This window comes from Lissotriton helveticus, chromosome 4_1, assembly GCF_964261635.1.
Source record: "Lissotriton helveticus chromosome 4_1, aLisHel1.1, whole genome shotgun sequence".
In the NCBI taxonomy this organism is placed as follows: domain Eukaryota; kingdom Metazoa; phylum Chordata; class Amphibia; order Caudata; family Salamandridae; genus Lissotriton; species Lissotriton helveticus.
The window spans coordinates 593223451-593246724 of record NC_136063.1 but is presented as its reverse complement, the minus strand read 5'-3'; the positions used below and the strand labels follow the sequence as shown (position 1 = coordinate 593246724).

The 23274-nt window shown below is 49.2% G+C and overlaps 1 protein-coding gene across 4 annotated transcripts in view; it reads left to right on the top strand.

The window, feature by feature from the left end:
* Positions 1–23274, top strand: part of MTFR1 (mitochondrial fission regulator 1) — a 324993-nt gene that overhangs the window by 214591 nt on the left and 87128 nt on the right. For all 4 annotated transcript variants that reach the window (XM_078687236.1, XM_078687237.1, XM_078687238.1 and 1 more), the window contains one exon: positions 21389–21501. In XM_078687236.1, the coding sequence (XP_078543362.1) occupies positions 21389–21501 (113 nt within the window). The remainder of the gene's footprint in view (positions 1–21388; positions 21502–23274) is intronic.

Genomic DNA, 23274 nt, shown 5'->3' with positions numbered 1-23274 from the left:
GGCCCGGTGGAGCGGGAATAGGGAGCGACGCTGGCTCCCGGGCCACCGCATTGACTTTCAGCTGCGGTTTGATGCTATGCAACTGCTGCCTGCTAATGTTTGATCTTTTCGGGGTGTGGGCGGGGGTTGGGTGAGTCTTCCTCCTCAGGGGTTCTTTTCGTAGACTAGTTGTATGATGGGGCGACAGGCACACTGCAAGTTGGGGTGGCTTTTGAGTCTTACGCAGGGGTGCAGGGTGGGGGGCGAGGTGTTTAGGGGTTTTTTGGGGGCTGGGGGGTTGCAGTTTGTGTTTCTTTGTTTTCTTCAAGGCATAGTGTTGATGTGCTCCTGCTACATAGTGTTGCGTCTGGTGTGGGGTGGGATCGGGGTTGGTTTCTGGGATGGGGGTAGGGGACTCAAATTGTTGTGTTGGAACGTCAACGGGTTGGGGGACAGGATAAAACGGGGAGTGGTATTGCAACTGTTGCGGCGTTTATCCCCTGATTTGGTGTTGCTTCAGGAGACGCACTTGATTGGCAATACATGCCACGCACTGAATAGGCGTGGGTACCGTCTCCTGGCCCACTCCGGTTTCACCTCTGGCTCTAGGGGGGCGGGCATTCTGGTACGGAGCTCCCTCCCTCTCGCTATTGACGACATTATCCTTGATGATAGGGGTCGCTACGCCGCCATTGTGGGACGCTGGGGGGGGAAAGTCATCACCCTGCTCTCTGTTTACGTCCCGCCTGGTCTGCAGGCCACTACCTTTGCCGATCTGGGAAGAGTACTCCTGGGGGTCCCTGAGGGTCAGCTTATAGTGGGAGGGGATTTCAATTCTGTAGTGTCGGGGATGTGTGACCGTTACCCTCCCCGGGAAAATGCACGGTCTCAATCTTGGCTGGGGGACTTCTTGGACACTCTGGGGCTCACTGATTGTTGGCGCCTGCTCCACCCAGGACAGTCGCAGTACACTTTCCACTCTGGGGCTCACGGCAGTCTTTCGAGACTAGACTATGTGTTGATGCCCTCCTCACAGGCCTCCTCTATCAGGGAGATAAAACACCTTGCTAGGGGTATATCGGACCACTCCCCATTATGGTTAGTCATAGATACGCAGCTAGGGACTGAGGGCCGAGTGGCTCCGATTAACCCCTGGTATCTCCGTGATCCAAAGGTGAGGGCTGAACTGATTAAAGCGCTTGACCATTATTTTGCTGATAATGTGGGCACCGTCTCCTCCTCTGTTACACTGTGGGAAGCGTACAAAACTGTGATTCGGGGCCACGCCCTTTCCTTGATTAGCAATGTTAGGAAGGTTAAACAGGAGGGGGTTGTCCGGATCGAGAACGAAATCACTGTTCTCGAGGGGGAGTTGGAATCCGAGGTCACCCCGGATAGACTGCACCTACTGAGTCTTAAACAACTTGATTACAGAGCACTAGTTACGGATGCTGCAAAAGAAATGGGCAGGGAACAGCAGGGGCGTCTGTATGATGTGGGAGACAAGGCTGGGAAGTTGCTTGCTTGGCTGGATAGGAGGGAGCGCGCGAGTCGGGTGGTCCCTGTGGTTGTGAATGTGCAAGGAGTGAGTCTCACTGACCCCGCCGACATTGTAGACTGTTTTGCGGACTATTTCCGGGATGTGTATTCCCCCGTGTCCGATCGACCCGAGTATGATTCTCGGCTACTTCTGCGAGACCTCTCGCTGCCTTGTTTGTCGGACCCTGAGAGGGGGCTCCTCGAGGCACCGCCCACGGTGGAGGAAGTAGTTACTGCCATCTGCTCGGTCCGCTCTGGGAAGGCCTCGGGCCCCAATGGGCTCCCCATTGAGCTCTACAAGCTCCGTCCGGATACGATAGCCCCGTATCTACGGTCGATGTTCTTGGAGTCGGGTTCCCTTCCCCCTGACCAACGATTGGCCACCATAGTTGTGATTCACAAGGATGGTAAGCCACGCGACCGCTGCACCTCCTTTAGGCCCATATCTCTGATCAATGCCAAACCGAAGATCCTGGCTAAATTGCTGGCTAACCGCGTAGTGACTGTCATTAGCGATCTGGTTCACCCGGATCAATCCGGGTTTATACCGTACCGCAACACGGCATTGAACCTCCGGCGCCTGCATGGTGTCCTCGCGCGGGCGGGGACGTTGCGCGAACCGGCCATTTTGGCGTCTCTGGACGCCACCATGGCGTTTGATACGCTGGAGTGGCCTTATCTTTGGGCGGTCCTCTCTAAATTTGGCTTTGGCCCGAACTTTATTAATTGGGTGAAACTGCTTTATACCGATCCCTTAGCTCAAGTGGTCGTCAACGGCCGAGTCTCCGCCCCATTTGCCCTCGGCAGAGGGACGCGCCAGGGCTGCCCTTTGTCTCCTCTTTTATTTGCCCTCGCTCTGGAACCACTGGCAGCCTGGTTGCGATGGGAGCCGTCTTTGAAGGGCATTAGATGGAACTCGGACTTTGAGGACCGGGTGTCCTTATATGCAGACGATATCCTGCTGTATCTCACGTCGCCTCGGAAATCGTTGATTGTTCTTTTCGACGTCTTGACCTCCTTCCGTAAAAACTCTGGTCTCGTCATCAACTGGTCTAAGTCGTGTGTCTATGTTCTTTCGGGCGAGGCCCCTCCCTTGCCCCGCGGCTGCCCTATTTCGGTGGTGCGGGAAGGCTTTAAGTATCTGGGGATCTTTATTACCTTGGACCCGGTACTTCGTTATGAGCGCAATTTGCTGCCCCCGCTCCAGCGCCTTCGTGCTGATGTTATAGCGTGGGGTAAGCTCCCCCTCTCCCCCCTGGGACGAGCTGCACTGTTCAAGATGATGTCGCTGCCCTGTTTCCTTTATGCGCTTCAAAACACGCTCGATGCGGTGCCTGCTAGCTACTTTCGGGAGGTCGAGAGTCTACAAAGGCGATTAATCTGGGGGGGTCGATCCCGTATTGCCCTGGCGAAGATGACGCTGCCGTGGTACGACGGGGGCATCGCGCTTCCCGACATTCGCCGATACTATTGGGCCTCTCAGCTGGGGGAGATTAACCATGGTACTTATGGTCCTCCGCCGAACCCGGCATTTGAAATGGACAAGTGGCTGTTGCCCGGCGGAGATTATAACAGGGCGCTGTACGCGAGGTCTGTTTGCAAGACCCTCACGGGCCCCACCATGACAGCCGTGCAGGTGTGGTATCGTGCGACGGCGGCTCTGGGCTGGACAGATAAACTGACTCGTGCGACTCCGCTTTATGCGTTTGATAGGTTCGGGTCCCTCTGGAAATCGAAGGGCTTTGACAGGTGGGATTTGATCGGTATCAGCAGGGTGAATGATGTGTGGACCAAGGGTAGGGTCAAGACGTTTGAGGAGTTGAAAGCTGAGTACGATTTGGATGATAGGGAGTTTTTTCGATATGCGCAAATTCGACATGCCATATCATCTGTTTTCCCATCTGGCACGGATATCCCGGAGGCGTCCCCGCTGGAGGATCGGATTCTTGACAGGCACGTCCCGGACAGTACGATTTCGCTCATATACAAAAAATAGATCAACAACAGGATTGACCTCCTCTGTCATCTACAAGAGGTCTGGACCAGTGACGGTCTGGAACTTGATGAGGACTGGCAGGCGGCGCTCTCTTCCTCGAAGGAAGTGGCGATCCCGGCGCGCCTTCGGTTTGTTCAGCTCAAAATTCTTCATAGGGTGTATGTGACTGGTCCCCGTTTGGTGTGTATGGGATTCTCTGTGGATGGTCTGTGCAGGCGTGGCTGTGGTCTCGTGGGTACATTTCTCCATATTATTTGGGAATGTCCTGCCGTGATGCGCTACTGGACTCGTGTGCATGAGGTTATGAGTGAGGTTACGGATGTGCGGTCAATGCCTGAGGCGAGGAGATGCCTGTTGAATGTCTGGGAGCCGAATGATTACAGCGGTGCGCAGCGTCGCTGGGTGACCATGGGTAATATGATTGCTAAGAGGGACATTGCCCAATTGTGGGGTACTCCGAGGCCGCCTGCGGTTCTGCTGTGGCAACAAAACATGGATTGGTGCATGTTTCGAGAGAAGACAGTTTATGTTGCCCGTGGCACGCCCCGTAAATGGGGTATGATCTGGAATCAGTGGAACACATACTGTGGTGATATATGTACCCCCCCTCCCACGGACTTTGAAACTGACCTATCTTTCTCCCAACCTGTTGTTTCCTCCACTATTGATTAGGTGTTCTTGCTTGCTCCTGTTCTCCCTCCCCCCCCTTCTACAATGTATGGCCCTGCCGATTGAACTGCTATTACTCCCTCCCCGACGCCGCAGGGACACATCTATAATGTACTGCCTTGTGTTATGTTTTCTTTATTTGTTTATGTATGTCTTGAATTTAATAAAAACTTTCAAAAAAAAAAAAAAAGATACCCCGCTTCTATGGGTTGGGCAAGTGCCCACGACAGGCAGGGTCCCAAAACGTATTGTGGAGACAACTTTTTTTTTGTTTAAATGTTTTTATTCATGGTATTAAATGTATTCCTCGCCCCCCCCCCCCCCCCTCCGATCCCCCGTATGACGGACAGGTAAACATACGCACATTAACGTCATGAGCATTACATTGTTTTTTCTTTTTGTTTTAACCCATCATTACATAAACCAAACTTAAGAGCAAAATCCTATATACATTACAGCCTTATAGGTACATTTGATTATGTTTGTGAATCCCGCCATTGTGTAAGAGTATTGTGGAGACATCAAAGTTATCTAGTGCAAAACGACCTGGTTTTGAAAAGGAGGCACCGGCATATTTGTTCCCGGACTCGACTGCCATCTAGGGAAACCTGTCAAACCCAGACATTTCTGAAAACGAACTAGACACTTGAGAGTCCAGGGAGGTGTGACTTGCGTGAATCCTCCAACGTTTTCTTACCCAGAATCCCCTGCAAACCTCAAATTTTGATTAAAAAAAAATCCCATTTTCCTCGCATTTCTGTTTGGGATCACCATGCCGGTGCAAAATTCCTGCCTCCCAACATTCCCAGTGAGGAACTTTGTGCCAGCGCAGTGAGCCCACAACTTTTCCACACAGAAATGTGAGAAAAGTGTGACTTTCGCTAAATTTAAGGTTTGCAGGTGATTTTAGGTAATAAAATGCTGGAGGATCCACGCTAGCCACACCACCAGCCAAGCGCCTTCCATGTACACCACCAGTCATGCAACTGTCCACACACACCGCCAGTCAAGCGATAGTCCTCACACACCGCCAGACGTGCATCCACATAGACCACTAGCCAAGCGCTAATCCACACACACTGCCAGCTAAGAGCAAGTCTGCACATACTGCCAGTGTTAGACCTGGCCCTTTTTGGCAGGTTCACCCCAAAACTTTTTGCATTTCCCTAGCCTGTTTCTGTGACCTGGTGTTGGTGATTTTAGGCTTTTGCGCACTTTTTCACTGTGGTACAGTGTAAAGTGCGTGAGCTCTCTGTATGTGTGGTGAGTGACCTGCCCTCCCATAGGAATGAATGGGGAATATGTATGCCCATGGTAGTTCCTGATGTGTGGGGAGTGCAGGGTCGAGTTTGGTATGTGCGAACTCGTGGGATTCAATGCTGCGCAATGGTATATGCGGCATGATGGGGTCTAGTGTAGAAGTGCCACTTTTAGAAGTTGGCATATTTGTGTAATCTGTGCCTGGCGTGTGATTGGCTGGAGCCTGGCTCCAGGAGTGAGCCTGGGCCTGCTTGTGGATTGACTGTCTGGTTTGAGGGTGACAGGGGCTGCAGAGCCCCCAGGAGGTTGTCTGAGTCAGCCCGTGGATGAAAGGCTGCATCTGCTGCCAGGGAAGTGGGAGGAGATAGCACCTGGGAGTGAATAGGGCTATGCCTGCCTGACCACAATGCTGGCTCCACCTCCCGCTGGGCGACTGTCACCTCTGTCCCTGATACTGAAAGAAAGAAGGAAGCCAGGAAAGCCCCAGTGCTCCAGCAACACCCAGAACTGGTTTAGACCGGACTCAGGGCCCACTTGCACAAAGACTTCAAAGGACTTCAAAGACTTTTAGGGGTATAAGAGAAGGACCCCTGACAACAGAAAATCAGATTCTACAATCAAGAGGAACCTCTGCTGGAAGAAGGACTGCTGGAGAACTGAAGGAAGATTGCCTTGCTGTGTGCTCTAAGGGCTGACCTGTTCTGCTGACGAACTGAAGCTGAGGAGAAGAGGGACTTTGCTGTGTGCTGTGACCCTACCTGCTTGACCTACAAAGACTTTGCTGTGTCTGTTAACAGAATCTCCAAGGGCCTGAGAAGAGCTGGCCTCCTGTCCTGGAACCCAGGGTCAAAAAGGTTCCATTGAAATTGAAAACGCTGTGAAGATCGTGCTACATATTGTTGGGGTGCGTGAATTTTAAACTGCAGGCCTGGGACTGAGATCGGTGTGCTCATCGGCACGCATTCCACGAGGTTCGGGGGATCGAGGTGTCTCCCCCCGTGAGTTTTTGCCAGAGAAGGTCTACGGTCGTGAGGGCGGTCTAGTTGTGACCTCTGCCCCCAGAAACCTACTGCCGCTAAGTTCCAACCTTGTCCAGGGCCTGTGAGCACCCCCCGCAGTCTGCCGTACCTTGCCGGTACCACCGAAGCCGAGAACGAGTCCGCTGCTCCCTGATTGGAGGAGAGAGCCGAGCCCCCTCACTAACGCCGCGACGGGATTGTCCCGTGCGCCGTAGCGTCACCGCTGAGGCCGTGTTGTGATTGGCGGCCGGCGTGAGCATCTTCGAGAGCCTGCCCCGGGAGCCGCACTGCCATTGGCTGACTCCCGGGTGAATGAGGAGGCCTGCCGAGAAAGCCGCGACCTGATTGGCCCACGGCGTCATCACTACTGAGGGCCGCGATCAGCAAGGAAACCATCACCGAATCCTCGCCGGGACCCGACCTCGCCGAGGGAGCCGCGTTTAAGTGTACAGCCCCTGGCCTGTTTTCCCTGCAAGAGAGTGCTGCTCAATCTCCCCGCCGCTCGTTGGATTGTCGAGAACAGGCGGGAGAGCAGTCGGGACCGGCCGGGGCTGCCACGAAGGCCATACTGATAGCGGGGCTTCGAGGGTGAGCGCCTCAGTGAAAGGAGCGGGGTATTAACCCGCTAGAGTCAGCAAAGAGCTGATTTGGGGCCCATAACTTCGTGGCATTGTTTTCAGTGCTAAATTAAAGTGACACGAAGAGCTGAGTTGAGACAAGGCTATAGTATTAGTTTTCATACTGATTACAGAGACTAGAGACTATTCTTTTTACACTAAGAACTTGATAATACAAGTGCAGACTAGCCAGAGAGGCTCATGGGGACATATTGGTTCCAGAGCCTGTGTGGCTCCTACCTTTTGGCGCAGTTCTGTGCAAGGGCTAATGAGAGCCCATGCCATAGTTTTATCGATGTCCCAACTGCCCAGCAATTAGTGGCCAGCTGCATCGTTTAGGACCCTGACATTTGGACACAGGGCGTCCTAGCCCCAACAAGCCCAGTTGGCCTAGGGACTGCCACAAGTGGTGGCTTATGTGAGTTTTGCGCAATGTGATGTGGTGCTAGGAAATGTAATGCATTTAATATGATTACGCACCTTAATCTTACACCTCTGAATGTTTTTATGCATCATGTGTCTTCCTTGATTTTACACCTCTGAATGTATGTTTTATACATCATGTGTTTACCTTTTTCCCTACACCTCTGAATGTTGTGATGCATCATGTGTAATGTGTTCTTGCTGATACCCCTAAGTGTATTTTATTCTTAGGTGGTTGTTCTTTCCAGTACAGGTGGTCCTAGTGAGGTCCTGGTCCCCTGCGTGACATTCTCCTAAGGTGGTTAGGGTTGCGTAGGTGGTACTTACCTGTTACCAGTAGTTACTGGTTGTGTTCTATACTTGCTAATTTGTGCTACAGTGATTTTATATCCTATATTCTATGTTCTAGAAGTGCTATTTCTACTAAGTGCCATTTCTAAAAGTATTGACCCTGACCGTGGCCCATGTGGCCCTGTCTTGTGAATAGTCCCTTGTGAATATTGCCCGTGCCAGTTGGCACAATGTACATGTGTGATTTCTATCTGATGTGATTTTGACAATACAGAAGTTATTTTTATATAACCTTGTGTGGAGTCCCTTTTGTGGGGTGCCTAGGATGTTGGTGCTGTTGTGTGCTGGCGCAAATGCTTTACACATTGCCTCCGAGTTTAGCCTTACTGCTCGTGCCAAGCTACCAAGGGGGTGAGCAGGGGTTATCTTGGCGTGTGACTCCCTTGCCCTGACTAGAATGGTGGTTTCTTCCTGGCTTTGGCGTCAGCCTTAGCCTACCATAAATAGCCAGTTCTAACAGCCAGCAAGATGCATGTTCATATACAGCCATCCAAATGCCAGTACACACAGACCATCAGCCGAACTACAGTACACACACACACACACACACACACACACACACACACACACACACACACACACACAGAAACGTTCGCTAGTGTTTACAGGTTTTTGGCCCCCTTGGGGGCAGATGAGACAAAAAATATCGCTGTTCTTCCCCCTACGGATGGCAGATGCAGCGATAATGAGTAAAAAATAAATAAAAAGGGAGCATCTGTTGTTTAAGGGACAGCCCATAAACATATCTCTGGTGCCTAGTGGACTTTCTGACCCCCTTGCCTCCCATCCAGGCAGATCTGGGTTTATTTTGTGGAGGAGTGGGGCTTTTGGCATGACACATTATGGGCAGCCCACAGCTCTATTATAAAAAAATAAATCCTGGTGTCTAGTGGGCTCTCTGCCCACCCCTTTGGGGCAGATCGGAGGTAATAACAGCATCTGCTCCCTCAAGGCAGGCAGAAAGACTGTCCCTTTTTTGTATGGGGGCATTGGAGTGCCCATTTCCGGCAGCCCCATCCCTTTTTTATAATTTAAAAAAAATCCCTGATGTCCAGTGGGCTTTCTGCCGCTCCTGCAGGGAAGATTGGGGGTAATAGCCCCCATCTGCCTCATGGGGCAGAAAGACTGCCCCTTTTGTGTTGGGGATGGAGGCATTGGCATGACCATTGTGGTCAACCCCCACCCCTTTATTATTATTATTTTTTTAAACCATAATCCCTGATGCCTAGTGGGCTTTTTAACTCCCAGGGAGAGGCAGGTAGACTGGAAATTTCCACATTTTAATTGAGGGAGCATAAATGCCCTTGCGCAGGGGCCCGCTCCCCCCTCCCTCCCTCCCCCCTCCCTGGTGTCTAGTGGGTGGATCCCTGCTTGGGGATCGCCCTCCTGCAGCTCTATTCAAGCAGGAATCCACTAGGGAAGGGTACCATTAGAAAGGTAAGATTCTTCCCTTTCCAATGATGCCTCTCCCGTCTGCCTAGGTGCTCGAGGGCTGAGAAAGTCCCAGGAGCACACAGGTAGTGAAAGTGAAATGAGCTGTTCGGCTCACTTCACTTTCAGTTTCAGTGTAATGACGTTGGTACGCCGTGCACGCGATCATCATTACACTGGGAAAAAAATACCTTGGGCAGCTGGGGAAGCTCTTGTCCAGCACCCAAAGCAGGGGAAAAATCCCTCTGCTGTTTACAGCAGAGGGATTTCTGACTGCTGACAATGTAATGGTTATAAACTTGGCACCGCAGCCGAGGACGTAACCATTACGTCCTCTGCATGCAAGGGGTTAAAACAGAGAAAACCGTGCAAGACCATCAAACAATTGTACAGTTTCTGCAAAACAAAATGTCTGTTGATGAAAAGGACACATGGCTGAATGCGTGCAAGTCGTTTCGACTAATGGTTATTGAAAGGTAGTCGAGATGAGAGAATTGTCAAGACTGAACAAAATAGTATGTGAGCTTTTCAGTGAATTCTAACAAAGGTTTGGCCCCCAGAATATCAGTAAAGGAATCCTAAAAGCATATGCCACCATATTTCCATTTAAATAATTTGGACGGAATCATCAGGGATGCTCTATGATAGGCCCGGTGGGAGTATAGAAATTCATATGTTCAGGTAGATCGAAAAAGTTAATCCCCACTACATCGTCTTTCAAAACTTGGGAATTAATCAGTAGTACTAAAGGCAAGCTGCGTGCGAGTCCAGAACGTGTACATAGCAGACAAAAGTACAAATGCATATCCTAAGCAAGGAAAGAAGGATAAAAACATTCATGGTTGGCTACCTGTGCAAACTGTGCATACTCTGTAGATGCCCAGATTTCACTTCCTACTGGTAGGCCAAAAGAGATCAAAGTTTAGAGCAGGCTGCACACCCCAATGCCCTCTTATGCTCCACAGGGCAGACAAGAACCAGTAGTGGGCGTCATTGTTAGGTTATGGGCAAACTGCACATGTGAGGGCAAGAGTCAATGTTCTTTGTAAGTTGCTACCCTAAATATAAATTTGCCTCTTTCCTCAGAGAAAAATATTTGCCTAGGTTAGTGTTCTTCGTATAGATTTTGAAGGGGCCAGAACTAGTACTTAAATAAGACTTCATGTAAAATGTTCTTTATTCATTTTTAGGTCTCGCCTGGCGTTAGCAGCGCGCATGCTCTACCCTCGCCATGCGAGGGCTTCTTGGAAATATTATGTCTCCGCTCTGCCTGCAAATTTCATTGACATGTGTCTTTTCTCGTCAGTAATTATACTGAACAGAGTTTGTTGACTGGACCGGAGGATTTTTAGTCCCTCCTGGTTGCCACCCTGTCCTCTTTTGGCCCCGCCCACTGGCATTGGATCTTTTACTGGTGGCGTGACACACTCTCCTTCATTAGTTGGTGTAGGCACTTTGTGCAAAGGCAATCTCTTTAATGAAAAAACAATGTTGAGAGCTTGTGTTTATTGCTGTGTGCTTAAACTTTCCTTACGGGCGCCCCTTGTTTACTTTACGCAGGCCGTGTTCTATTTTTATTTTTATTTCACTCTTTCTTGTTTTTGTTATCTTCGTATTTCTTTCAAACTCTCTTGCCGCGCTCCTCAATATTGCTTTAGCTCGTAGTCGGATACAAAACAAACCCACGCCACGAAACTGCTCACCGCGCCTGACACCGGACAGAGCGGGCACAAGGTGGCATTTCTGACTCTGGCCCCCGCTGCCTCAGCGCGCAGCGTTCGCAGGGAGCTATTGTCCTCACTATCTGCCCTTAATAGAGGACTCCAGCCTGCAGTCTTTTGATGCCGAGCGGAGAGCAATCCACTTCGAGCTGCAAAGATGGCATAAAAGATGGGTCTGGCTGTGTTTTAAAGGGCTTGCAGGCTTCATTTGAATACAATGAGTTCCCAGGCCTCTTTAAGTGTTAATGAATGTATCACCCTGGACTCTGGCAAAGCCGGGAAGGCGTTCAGCCTGTGAGAATGCCCAGGCTATGTCAGCTGAAGGGTGGGAAATGCTAACATTGCCAGTAAAAAAAAAATCCAGCAGTACTGTGGGTTGCCGTAAGCGCCCTTACCGTGCCACCTGGGCGCTGGGTGGCCGTCACTTTGCGGAGGCCCACGCTTCTGTGAAGCAGTCTTCGCGTATCACTAATGCTTCTGTTTTTTTTGGTTTTTTTTTTTTAAGTTAAACATTGTCCGATTTGCAAATGTGAGCCACTTCTTTGAGCTACCCGATTCGTTGATGGAGGCCACTATTATTATGTTAACCAGGAATATTTTCTGTTCCAATCAAACCCTGCCACTGACCGGGGAACTTAAAGAGGGGCATGTTTAAAGTCAGATCTGGCACATTACTTGGTAACTGGCTGAAGCTATAATGCCAACAATCTCTTGGATGATGGTTTTCCACCTGTAGGGAAAACCTGAAAATCCACTGAATAAAAACATGTAATGACTAAAAAGTTTAATGACTCCGATTTATTTGCCCCATTTTTTGGTACTTTGGGTATGGGCGGATGTGGGGAACGTTGTAGATGCTGTTATGTTACACCCATACCCGCTCCGTTGTCGATTTTTGTGGGCTAGGAGACACAGACACCTGTTCCATCTTAAGAGCTCAAAAAAGCTGTAGGGAATACATGAAAGGACCTTATACTAAGAAAGGAGGCGACCATCTGCCAACTCTCCGAGAACAAACAGTGTTGCCTTTAACATCTCATTGTGGTCCTGACCCCTCTCAATATATCTTGCAGAAAACATCCACATGGGCGTTGAACGTAGGTTTGCAATTTGAAATGCATTCAGCACAGCAGTAAATGATTGTCCAGTCAAAAACGTAACTTTATTAAAAAACAGAGCATTTATCTACGAACACAAGGTAAAATACAGCATTCACAGAGTTCCAGGGGCTGGTGATCTTGGAATCCTTTGGTGATGTCACTTTACCCAGCTGGGAGACTGTCCGGTCTTGGCCCCCCGTCCTCGTCATGGGCTTACAGAGTTCCTCCTCTGCCCCAGCCATACAGACTCGTTGACAGTTTTGAGGGCCATGAGCTCCTATTCTTATAGTCCATTTCTAGACATCAAATTTGATTTAGAATCTTTGAAGATTATGTGGTAGGGTCTCCTTTCCTCTGAAGTGCCCTCTCCTCTTCCTCAAGAAAGCAGTCCATCACAGTAGGAGGAACTTCAAATCTGATAACCCCGTAACACAAGAGGTTCACACCTGGATGTCGGCCATAGTGATGTGTATCAAAAGGTTACCCTAAGGCCGCAGCCCTGCTCATGATTCTCTTATCTCACCCATCTCCTTCTTGGGATGTGCCTACAACCCTTCCCAATAAAGATCACTCTTTTAAGTGTACTAAAAGCAAGATGGACACCTCATTGTAATTAGTCAATACACTGGCGAAACTGTAGATGAGAGGGGACAGGAGAAGGAGCATGGAGAGGCATGAGCTGGTAACTTAATGGGCACAGAGAATATGACTTTGGTGCAACCTATACCTAAGATACCTAATATTAATTTAGAAGTAGAGGGAGCTGCCAATATCGAAGCTCCCAGTGTTATAACTCCCACAGCTATTGATAACACTGTTGTACCTCCTACTACACTACAAGAGGAAGGCCAATTCAAATACAAAATCAGGCCCTAGCACAAATGGAGCATCAATCTCAGATTAGAATATGTGAAGCTGTAACGGTTTCTTTGGTAGTATTAAAAAAAAAAAGGGAAGAGCCTGAAAAGTACAAAGGTTAAAGACACAAGGAAGGAACAGAGTACGTTAACTGTAGGGCCTATAAATAAGAAGAAGCTACTGGTATCTGCTAATAGCCCTATGCGGAGATGGGTGCAATCAAAGGGAGGACTAAAAGCTGTCATGTCTAGACTATCTGATGTGGGACTTATGGACAGAGCTGATGAAGGAACAAAAGCTACCAGTGCTGCTGGAAATGGTGTGGCTGGATGAGGGGCAAGCAACTCAGAAACTGACCTAGAGTCAGAGCTAGCTATAACGCCGGAGAAATCTGATGACCAGCCCCAAAATGACTTATTAATGGTCTCGCCCGACTCTCTACAAACCTCGCATCTCTTAAGCGCAGGGGAAGATTCATATAGAGGGCGTCCTGATGAGAAAGATACCCCAATACTTTCCTAATATTGCAAGCCTTAAAAGAGCAGAGAGAAGAGACACAGGAGTTATTTGCTCAAATTAGGGCAGACAATCTTAGCATCCAACACTCCCTGAAGGAGGTAACAGGGAAAGTTGGAGCAATGGCTGGTGAGATCGCAGAATTGCAGCAGAGAGTAGTTACAACTGAAGAAAACACTGCTAAAGTGTAAAATTTAACGCAGCATCATGATGATCAGTTAGCTACTGTACAAATCAAACTGGAAGAATTGGAAAATCGGCAGAGTTGACAGAACTTGAAACAATTTGGCATCCCGGAGGGCAGGAAGGAGCGGATTCTAGAATATTTATTGTACAATTGATGCAAAAGGCCTTCCCGGATCTGGGTGATTGGGACTGGGACTGCCAGATTCAGAGGGCTCACAGACTGCCGACGAAAGGATGATCAATATCCGAGGCCGTTTTTGATCTTTTTTGGGAACTATCTGTTAAGACAAGCTGTTTCTTTAAAAGCGGGCCCTCGAACACCGGTTGCCGTGGGGACTTATTCAAAAAAATTTCGGTATGATTATTGTAGGTCTACTATGGATAGGAGATGGCGGTTGAAACAGCTAATCGATCCTTTAAAAGCAACATGGGCACAAGCCTTTTTGCAGGAACCAGCTCGCTTGAAGATTATAAGGGCAGGGCAAACATCTACTTTTTTTCTCTGAGTCCGAGGCAACGGAAATATTGCTAAAATGGCAGAAAGATGGTGCTACTTGAGGCAGGGAAGGGATGGGGAGTCTGGAAGCTGGGATCTAAAAATTTGCTAGAGATGTAGAGCTGCTTTCTTACAGTTGTTGCTTTTCGTTTCACTAAGTTTTTGCAAAATGCTGGTGAGCTATTATTTTCTCCTATATAGTTGCTCTATCTGGTCACTTTTCCCTTCTACTTAATGCAATCAAATTTCTCTGGTAAATAATACAGGAGTCTGGGGTGACTCAGCAGCCAACGTGGCTGCAAGCTTCCAGATAGCTGCCACACTAACGGCAGCAGGGGAAAAGGGGAAGATACCTCCTTCAGAGTTAGGGCATGGATGGGTGGGTTGGGGGTTTAGGGGTGTAGAGGGGTGGTTAAAAAAATATAAAAGTCAACTGGAGGATAATTACAAAAGAAGAAAATAACAAGGGAACAGGAAGAAATATCAGAAAGAAAGCGTTAGAAGGAAACAAATTGCAGTTTTTTACTTTTGTTATGGCGAAAAAAGAAGTGTACTAAAAGCCTGGCTCTCCCTTTCCCCAGTGTAAACTCACCCAGCTCGCAGGATGCAGCAGTCTACAAATCTCCTTCGGGTGATTCATCTACCTCCTCATGTTCCTCCAAGTAGCCCTGGGTTCCCCAAAATGGAAACCAGTCTGCCATGTATTTTACCTTTTGCAGGCACATCTACATTCATCCCATGCATATAAAACCCACACCCACTACACAGCACTGCATAATACCTTTATTGCACGTTTCGCAGGCACCCATAAACCCAGAACATGTATGATGGACATGCACTGCACAGCTCTGCACACCATACCAATACAGGGCAAGAGTGAGTTAAGCAAACAGCAGCGGAACTGTCAATAAATGAGCCAATAGGCCTAACTACAGTGACACAGGTAACAAGAACTGTCTACTCCTACTGATCACTACACGGAATGCTATTGCCACAGCACTTGTACTCCTTAACTCTTGGCAAAGGCTGTAGTCTTTTGCTACTCTGAGTGTAGCGCTTTGAGCGCCCCGCTTACTCCAAAAAGACCACATTATTTTTCATAATTCAGTGTTTTACTGTGGCAAAGGGGGCATAGCACGGACGTGGAATGATGCATGCACTGGGCTTAGATGAATAGTCACATTTTTATTGGCTGGTAGATAGCAGTAGAGTTGGTTATACATAGGTGCCAGCTGCCTGGGTAATTTCAACAAGGTATAGGGGGCATGGTGCAAGACATAGCTGGTTTGATGATAGGAGGAATAGGACGGCAGCAGGTGTTCCTAACCAGCGGCCAGAAGGGTCTTTGCCACATTAACAAGATGGACTTGTAGTGATGGTCTAGTGGTTGCACGTCACGTCGGCGACGTGACGTGCCGGCGGCCATGTTGGCTGCGCGCGCATCGCGCTCGGCAGAGGCGCGAAGGAAGCGCAAAGAGCCGGTACGAGGAGTAGAGCTCGGCGCTCTTTAGGGTAGATAATAGCAATAAACGCAGTTAAAGAACCAGAGGCTCCAGCGTCTTCCTTGGGGGTGCTACCAACATTACAATGGCGACGAGGGTGGGATGACAGACCCCCCCTCCCCCAGCGAGGGAGAAACACCTAGTGCAACAGCAACCACACGGAGAGCACCAGTGCCAAGCAGCACCACTAACAAGGAGCCCAGAGGAACAGAGGGCCTGGTGGATAGCCAACTACATCACAGGTACCCTAAAGAGCGTGGCAGAGCCCAAGAACATCCGAGGGGTGGCACAGAGAAGCCACAGTGGGTGGACAGACCACATAGACAAGCAGCAAAGCGCGCCAAATCACGCCGCAATCCACAAGACAAGGGAAACCGCGCTGGATATCCCACCGAAGAGTGAGGGGGCTGACACAGGTAGTCCCCAAGCCCGAATAAGCGAGGAAGAGCAGGACAACACACCGGGGAGCCCCAGAAGCCAAGGGAGTGTACAACCCACGGTCAAGAGAGAGAAAATGAGTGCGCAAACTGGATATGCAATGGCGCCGGTGCAGTTTTTGCCCCGTCCTGGAGAACCGCTCATGAAGTGGGAGGACTGGAGAGAATACATTGATAACTTCATAGGAGTCTTGGAAGATGAGAATGAAGAGGAGTTTAAACCGACGAGAAAAAAACGCATCTTGTTGCTGAACCTTGGCCCAGAAGGTCTGAGAATTTACAAGAGCCTGGTGCCAAAACAGAGAACATCCACAGATGATGATGTCTACGCCCATGCAATTGATGACCTCAATGAACACTTCAGGCCGGCAGTGTGTGTATCTGTGGACAGGTTCAACTTCCAACAGAGGAAGCAACGCCAGGGTGAGACGGTGGAAGAATACGTGGCGGCACTGAAGCGGTTGGCATCCACGTGCAAATACGACAACTGGGAAGAGGAGTTCATCAAAGATCAAGTGGTGATGCATACCACGTGCACGGCAGTGCAGGACAAACTGTGGGCCAGCGGAGACACCACGCTGAAAGAAGTAATGGTCATCGTCAAAAGAGCAGAGTTAGCACGACGGTGTGCAGAAGTAACGAGTAAAGAAACAGCGCCCAGCACCATGGTGAACAGGGTGGACGACGAAGTACCTCGCAGAGACTATCAGAACAAGAGATCAACAGAGAGGGGACCCAACAAATGGCAGAGCAACGCAGGCCCCTCGGGGAAACAGGCGGGAAGCAACAAGAAGTCATGCTATAGGTGTGGGAGCTGGTCGCACGAAGCGCACGACAGGAAGTGTCCAGCATTTCGCGCTAAATGCATGTATTGCGGAATAATCGGTCACTACGAGAAGGTTTGTCGGAAGAAGGCCTCCAAGGGCACGGTGAGATATGTCGGTCAAGGCAGCGATGATCAAGAAGAAGGTACTGAGGAGGACGTCGTCACAGTAATCTACATCAACGACTAGGTGTTGAGCGTGGACGGCCAAGTCCTGGGCATAGATGGAAAAAGAACGATGAAACCGGTCCTGGAGATGACAATAGGAGGTGTCACAATCAGCGTGGTGGCAGACACAGGCTCGCCCTACACCATTGTCCAGAGAGCGGTGTGGGAGGAGAAGTTCGCACCGCGACTAGGCCCAGAACTAGAAAAATTAGACATCCGTCCCGTCACGTACAACGGAGACCGCATACCAATGGCAGGATTCAGGCCATTGAACTTCGAATTTAGAGGCCGGTCCGCACACTGCAAGCTCTACGTGTCGGAGAAGGGCCCCTTGGTCCTAGGATGGCTAGACCAAGGAGACCTGGGCATAAAGCTGGATCCGGGAGGAAAGGAGCAGATACTATTAACGGAACAGGAGGCATCGCCCGACCTCGACAAATGGAAGAGTGAATACCCCAAGGTGTTTGGTGGCACGGTAGGAAGATTGGAAAAAGTTCGCACACAAAATCGTGCTGAAGGAAGACGCCGTGCCTGTGGCCCACAAAGCAAGAAATGTCCCGTTGGCAGTGAGGGAAGCAGTACGGGAGGAACTTCAAGACTTGGAAAGGAAGGGGATCATCGAGCACATCACATGTGCTGAGTGGCTGGCGCCCTTGGTAGTAGTTAAGAAACCCAGTGGGAAGGTCCAGTTGTGCGTCGACCTCCGCGAACTGAACTAGACTATCGTGGTGGAGAGGTTCCCCTTACCCAGAATAGAGGAGATGCTGGCCAGCAGCAAGGGAATTAAGTGGTACTCCACTATAGACTTAACCTCAGCGTACCACCAGATAGCACTACACCCTGAGAGCCGCAAACTCACATCATTCATCACCCCGTTTGGGTGCTATCAGTTCCGCCGAATGCCATTCGGACTGGCCTCGGCGGCAGCGGTGTTCCAGAAACTGATGCACCAATTGTTCAAAGATACCGCTGGCGTCCAATACTTCCAGGACGACATCCTGGTTATGGGGAGAGATAGACCTGACCATGATGTGAAGCTTGGAAAAGTGCTGAGGATCCTAGAAAGAAAGGGACTCACAGCGGAGTGGTCCAAGTGCCGGATTGGGATGAACTCGGTGACCTACCTAGGGCATGAGATAGGGGTGCAAGGAGTGACTCCGAAAGCAGAAAACGTAAGAGCGATCTATGAAGCACCTCCACCCACCAACAAGGAAGAGGTCAGATCATTCCTTGGAATGGCAGAGTACTATGGGAAGTTTGTGCAGCACTTTGCCTCCAAGACCCACCACATGAGGCAGCTGACGAAAGAGAATACGGAATTCTGCTGGTCAGAGGAAGCACAAGGGGAATTCGAAATCATCAAGAAAGAAGTAGCAGGAGCAATACCATTCCAAGGGTACGACCCTCAAGGAAAGACCGTACTAACCACAGACGCCAGTGATAAAGGACTGGGCGCCGTCCTCATGCAAGACCGAGGGCTAGGGACACTGGAGACACTAAGCTTCGCATCACGCACGCTGAGCGAAACAGAAAAAAAGTACAGCGTAATAGAGAAGGAGATGCTGGCAGTGGTGTGGGCTACCACAAGATTCAGACAGTTCCTGTGGAGCACGCGGTTCCAATTGCGGACGGATCACAAGCCGTTACTGAAGGTGCTAACGTCGAGTGGGCATGCGGATGCTACGCCCAGAATCTCCAAAATGACACTGAAACTACTTGAATTCAGGTATGACGTGGAGTATATTCCAGGCAGCAAGAACAGAGTGGCAGACTATCTGAGCAGAGCAGCGGCCATGGAACCGAGTGAGGAAGACAAAGCGGGAACAGAAGAATGGGTAGCACTCATGGAGGACCATGAAAAAATAATCAGTCTTCAAGAATGGAAACAGGCGTATGAGGAAGATCAGACACTAGAGGAAGTGAGACTGCATATCACCCAAGGATGGCCCGACAAGAGACACACCCGTGGGGAACTCAACCCCTACTTCGAAGTTAGGGAAGAGCTGTCTATGGACGACCAAGGAATATTTATGTATAGAGGAGAGAAGGTCATCCCCCCCGACAAGTATCATCCCCAGACTACTGGACATGCTACACGAGGGACACCTCGGAATCGGAAAACTTAAACTGAGGTCCAAACAAAATTACTGGTGGCCAGGAATGGACGTAAGAGCGGAGCGACACGTAAGAGACTGCTCACGGTGCCAGGGTGCAGACAAGACACTCAAACCACTACGCCCAGCATTGGGTACATTTGAAGCTCCAAAGAATCCGTGGGAGGAACTGTCAGTGGATATCCTAGGCCCGATCTTAGACATACAGGGAGTCCAAAAATACGTGTGTGTCCTGGTAGACAGGTACTCGAAGTGGCCAGAAGTGAAGATAGATGAGACAATGGACACTGAGACCATCATAAAATTCTTGGCGGACACCTTTGTGAGGGAAGGCACCCCAAAGTCCCTCCTCAGCGACAATGGCCCCCAGTTCAGATCGGACAAATGGAACAACTTCATGCAAAGAAACGGCATCCTAGCGAAGCACACATCCATATACCACCCGGCGGGGAATGGTCAAGTGGAGCGTTTCAACAGAGTGGTGATGGGGTCGATTCAAGCAGCCATCTCGGACAACAAGGATTGGGAGAAGGACATATGGCACATGCTGTGGGCGTACAGGATCACCCCCACAGGGAGCGGTTATAGCCCCTTCCAGATATTGCGAGGCCGCGAACCATTCACCCAAGACAATCGGGTGTGGAAAGAGAAAACAATTGTGAGTGAATGGTCCCCCGCAGTGGTGCGTGCCAACATAGAGAAGGCACAAGCCGTCTACACAAAACACTACGATAACCGGAGGAACGTAAAAGACACTGGAAAAAGGGGAATGGGTGCGAGTAAAGTTGCCTACGCTACAAAGGAAGGGAGAGAGCAAATACAGCAAGCCCATGCAGGTGGAGGAAGTAATGGGCAGAGCGGCCGGCTGAGTGACGGGAATGTATGGTCACAGGACCGCATGGCAAGATGCAACAAAATTCTACCTTGGGACCACAGCGGAGTAGACGTAGGGGATGGAGAGAACGGAATTGGCCAACAAGAATATCCGGAGGTAGAACCGGAAATGAGAGAAGGAGAACAGCGACAGGAAAAGGCGAGAGGCAGCGAGCAAGAGCAGAGGGTCGGAGAGGACCTGAATGGTGCAGATGGAAGCGCAGAGGTGCTAGGAAGCAGAGGAAGCAGCGAAGGAGTGAAGCCCACCACCCCGGTAAGACTGACCCAGCGGGGCAGGGTGGTGATCAAGCCTACAAGGTTCAGAGACTATGACCTGGGTGATGGACTGTAAGTTATAATTGCTATGTGTTGGAAAAAGGGGAGATATGTAGTGATGGTCTAGTGGTTGCACGTCGGCGACGTGACGTGCCGGCGGCCATGTTGACTGCGCGCGCATCGCGCTCGGCAGAGGCGCGAAGGAAGCGCAAAGAGCCGGTACGAGGAGTAGAGCTCGGCGCTCTTTAAGGTAGATAATAGCAATAAACGCAGTTAAGGAACCAGAGGCTCCAGCGTCTTCCTTGGGGGTGCTACCAACATTACAAGACTGATTCAAATAAGGGCATCCCAGACTGATTCAAATAAGGGCATCCCAGAGCGTATGGTATCTGTGATGATGGGGAATTTTGGTAGACTTGATATACTGATGCAAAAAGTCATGATTTTGAATGCCTAATAGCACCCCTGCATGCATATTATTAAATATGCTGTGGTTTATGCCTGTCCGGTGTTGGGGTTTTTACCCCTGTGTCCGCACTCCTTTGTGCGAGCGCAACATTTTTCTAGACTACATCGGGAGATATTTTCCCGGGCTCCTACAATTAACTCCCAAAATATCTTCTGCTTTCATTTTTAGTACGGAGTAACACCGGGCAGTACATTAGCGCATCGGGGATGAGCAAATTGCGCATTCTAAAAACCTTCTCCAACTTGTGTTCATTTAGTGTGTGTGATTGTCCCTGTGGGTTTTGACATTTTGTCTTGGACTGTCATACTTTTATTCTATATGTTGTCATGTACGGATATTTTAGTTGTGTGTTTGCAGTTTTCTATTATTCTGTTGTATTTCTGGACCGTTACAGCCACAAGTCAATGCTTTTACTTCAGTGATTATACACCGTATATTAGTCCTGCCTCGAAGCCAAGTGATTAGGCTGCGTATATTAACTTGATATATATTTGAAAAGTGTGTTTTTAAGATTCCTAACGGACAGCGATGATGAACTCTTATATTGTAATTACTTTTATTTTAGGTTATTCCGTACCCTGCAGAAACGTTCCTTCACCGAGAAGATGGCACGGTAGCTTCTTTGGCTGATGTGGGGTGGGTAGCTGAAGACGAGGGCGAAGCCTTTACCCGGCTCAGGTACGGACGGCGAGGACAGCTTCCATCTCACAGGATAGACCTTTGTTGTTCTATGTCGTTATCCATAACGCACTGCAAGCGAAAGTAATCCCACCATTCCCAACAGTCCATGTTTTCCCTTATTTAGAACATTTAAATCCGTACAATTTGAATTAAGATAAGGGTACATTCTGTTTATTAGGCTGCGGCAAATGTGGGCACAATAGGTAGAGAACCTCAAAATTGAGACATGGTCCATTGAATAAAGTTGCATTAAAATACTTAGACAAGTAAAGTTTATCTTTAAAAGCGTTGTTGCTCTATATGTTAGGAAAACTTCAGTCTTACTGTCAAATTCTGATAACCTGGACTACTCTTTCCTGGGATTATGTTTGCTTGCTGGGTGACCTTTGTGATTTTGAAACCTATGCAAAAAAGTGTACATTTCCGTTCTTGTGAAAAAGTGAGCATGGGGGCATACACTGCCAACTTAGGGCGAACAAAGCAAACACAAGGAGATGACGGACGGAGCGCTGAAACTTTTCAGACACTCACCCCCAGTCACAGATCTGGGTTGAATCCATCATCATTCCTTATCTCACTTCGCCACCTCAGTTCAGACCCAGCTATATGCAAATCAGTCTTGACCCTGTGCCTCATGCGAACAGTCCAACCTGAACTGCCAAGCCAGATCTTCCCTGAACCAGAAACAAGCATCCCGGGACCGGTTTCTGGGTAACACCCTTCATCAGCCAGGGCCTTGAATCCAGTGGCAAAGTGAGCAAGGGACCCAAGTCTGGGCAAACCCTGCCAACTTAGGGTGAATCTGTGACATTGTTCTGCATTCTGTCCATCAGTTGTTCTTCTTGCAATAGTCACCCCGCATGGGATGGGTATGCCCAGACGTGGGTCCCGTGCTCTCCATGCCACTAGAGTCAAGCTATCCTGGCTGATGAGGGCTGAAAGCCCGAAACCGGTCCTAGGATGCTTGTTTCAAGTCCAGGGAGGACCAGGCCCGGCAGTTTGGGCTGGACTGTTCCCATTGGGTGCAGGGTCAAGACTGATTTGCATATGGCTAGGTCCAAACTGGAACGGCATGGTGAGCAAAAAAACAATGGATTTAGGCCCAGATCTCTGTACTGAGGTGAATATATGACATTGTTCTGCATTCTGTCCATCAATTGTTCTTTTTGCAGCGTGCAGAGTCTGTTATTCACTTCACAAGTGCCGTTTGATTCAATTAGTTGTCAGTGAAAGGAAATTAACATGTTCTGTCTTCCATATCAGTTCTATGGATAATGACACTTGCAAGTCAATAGACACCTTTTTTTTTTTTTTTTACAACTTTCTTTATTTTATACATTACCGATTTGGGCTTTAAATACAGATCCGGTTTCCCGAAGGAAGACCATAGCACCGATTAAAAGACAGTGTTAGAGACTTAAACATGTCGACCATTGCACTAGGGTAGAATTAATCCTACTTATTCCACCCCCCATTCTGTTTTGCCCCTATGTAATGATTAATATTTTGTTCCACCGAGATGTTATTATTTTTTTTACCGTTTGCCTTGGTATGTTTGCCTGAAGAGAGAAACGGTTTCCCTTTTTTTTCTCCTAACCCTTTCGCCCCAACACCCCTACACACACCAACCATCATTGGTCTCCTTGATTTTCCAACTAAAGAGCTCCCCTTGTTCTCTGGGTTGAAGCCCACCTGGATAGCTTTGGTATCAATTTGAGAAGTCCTGTGATGAAGCAAGCTACTTTTGAGTGGTTGAGGGCTCTTGTACTT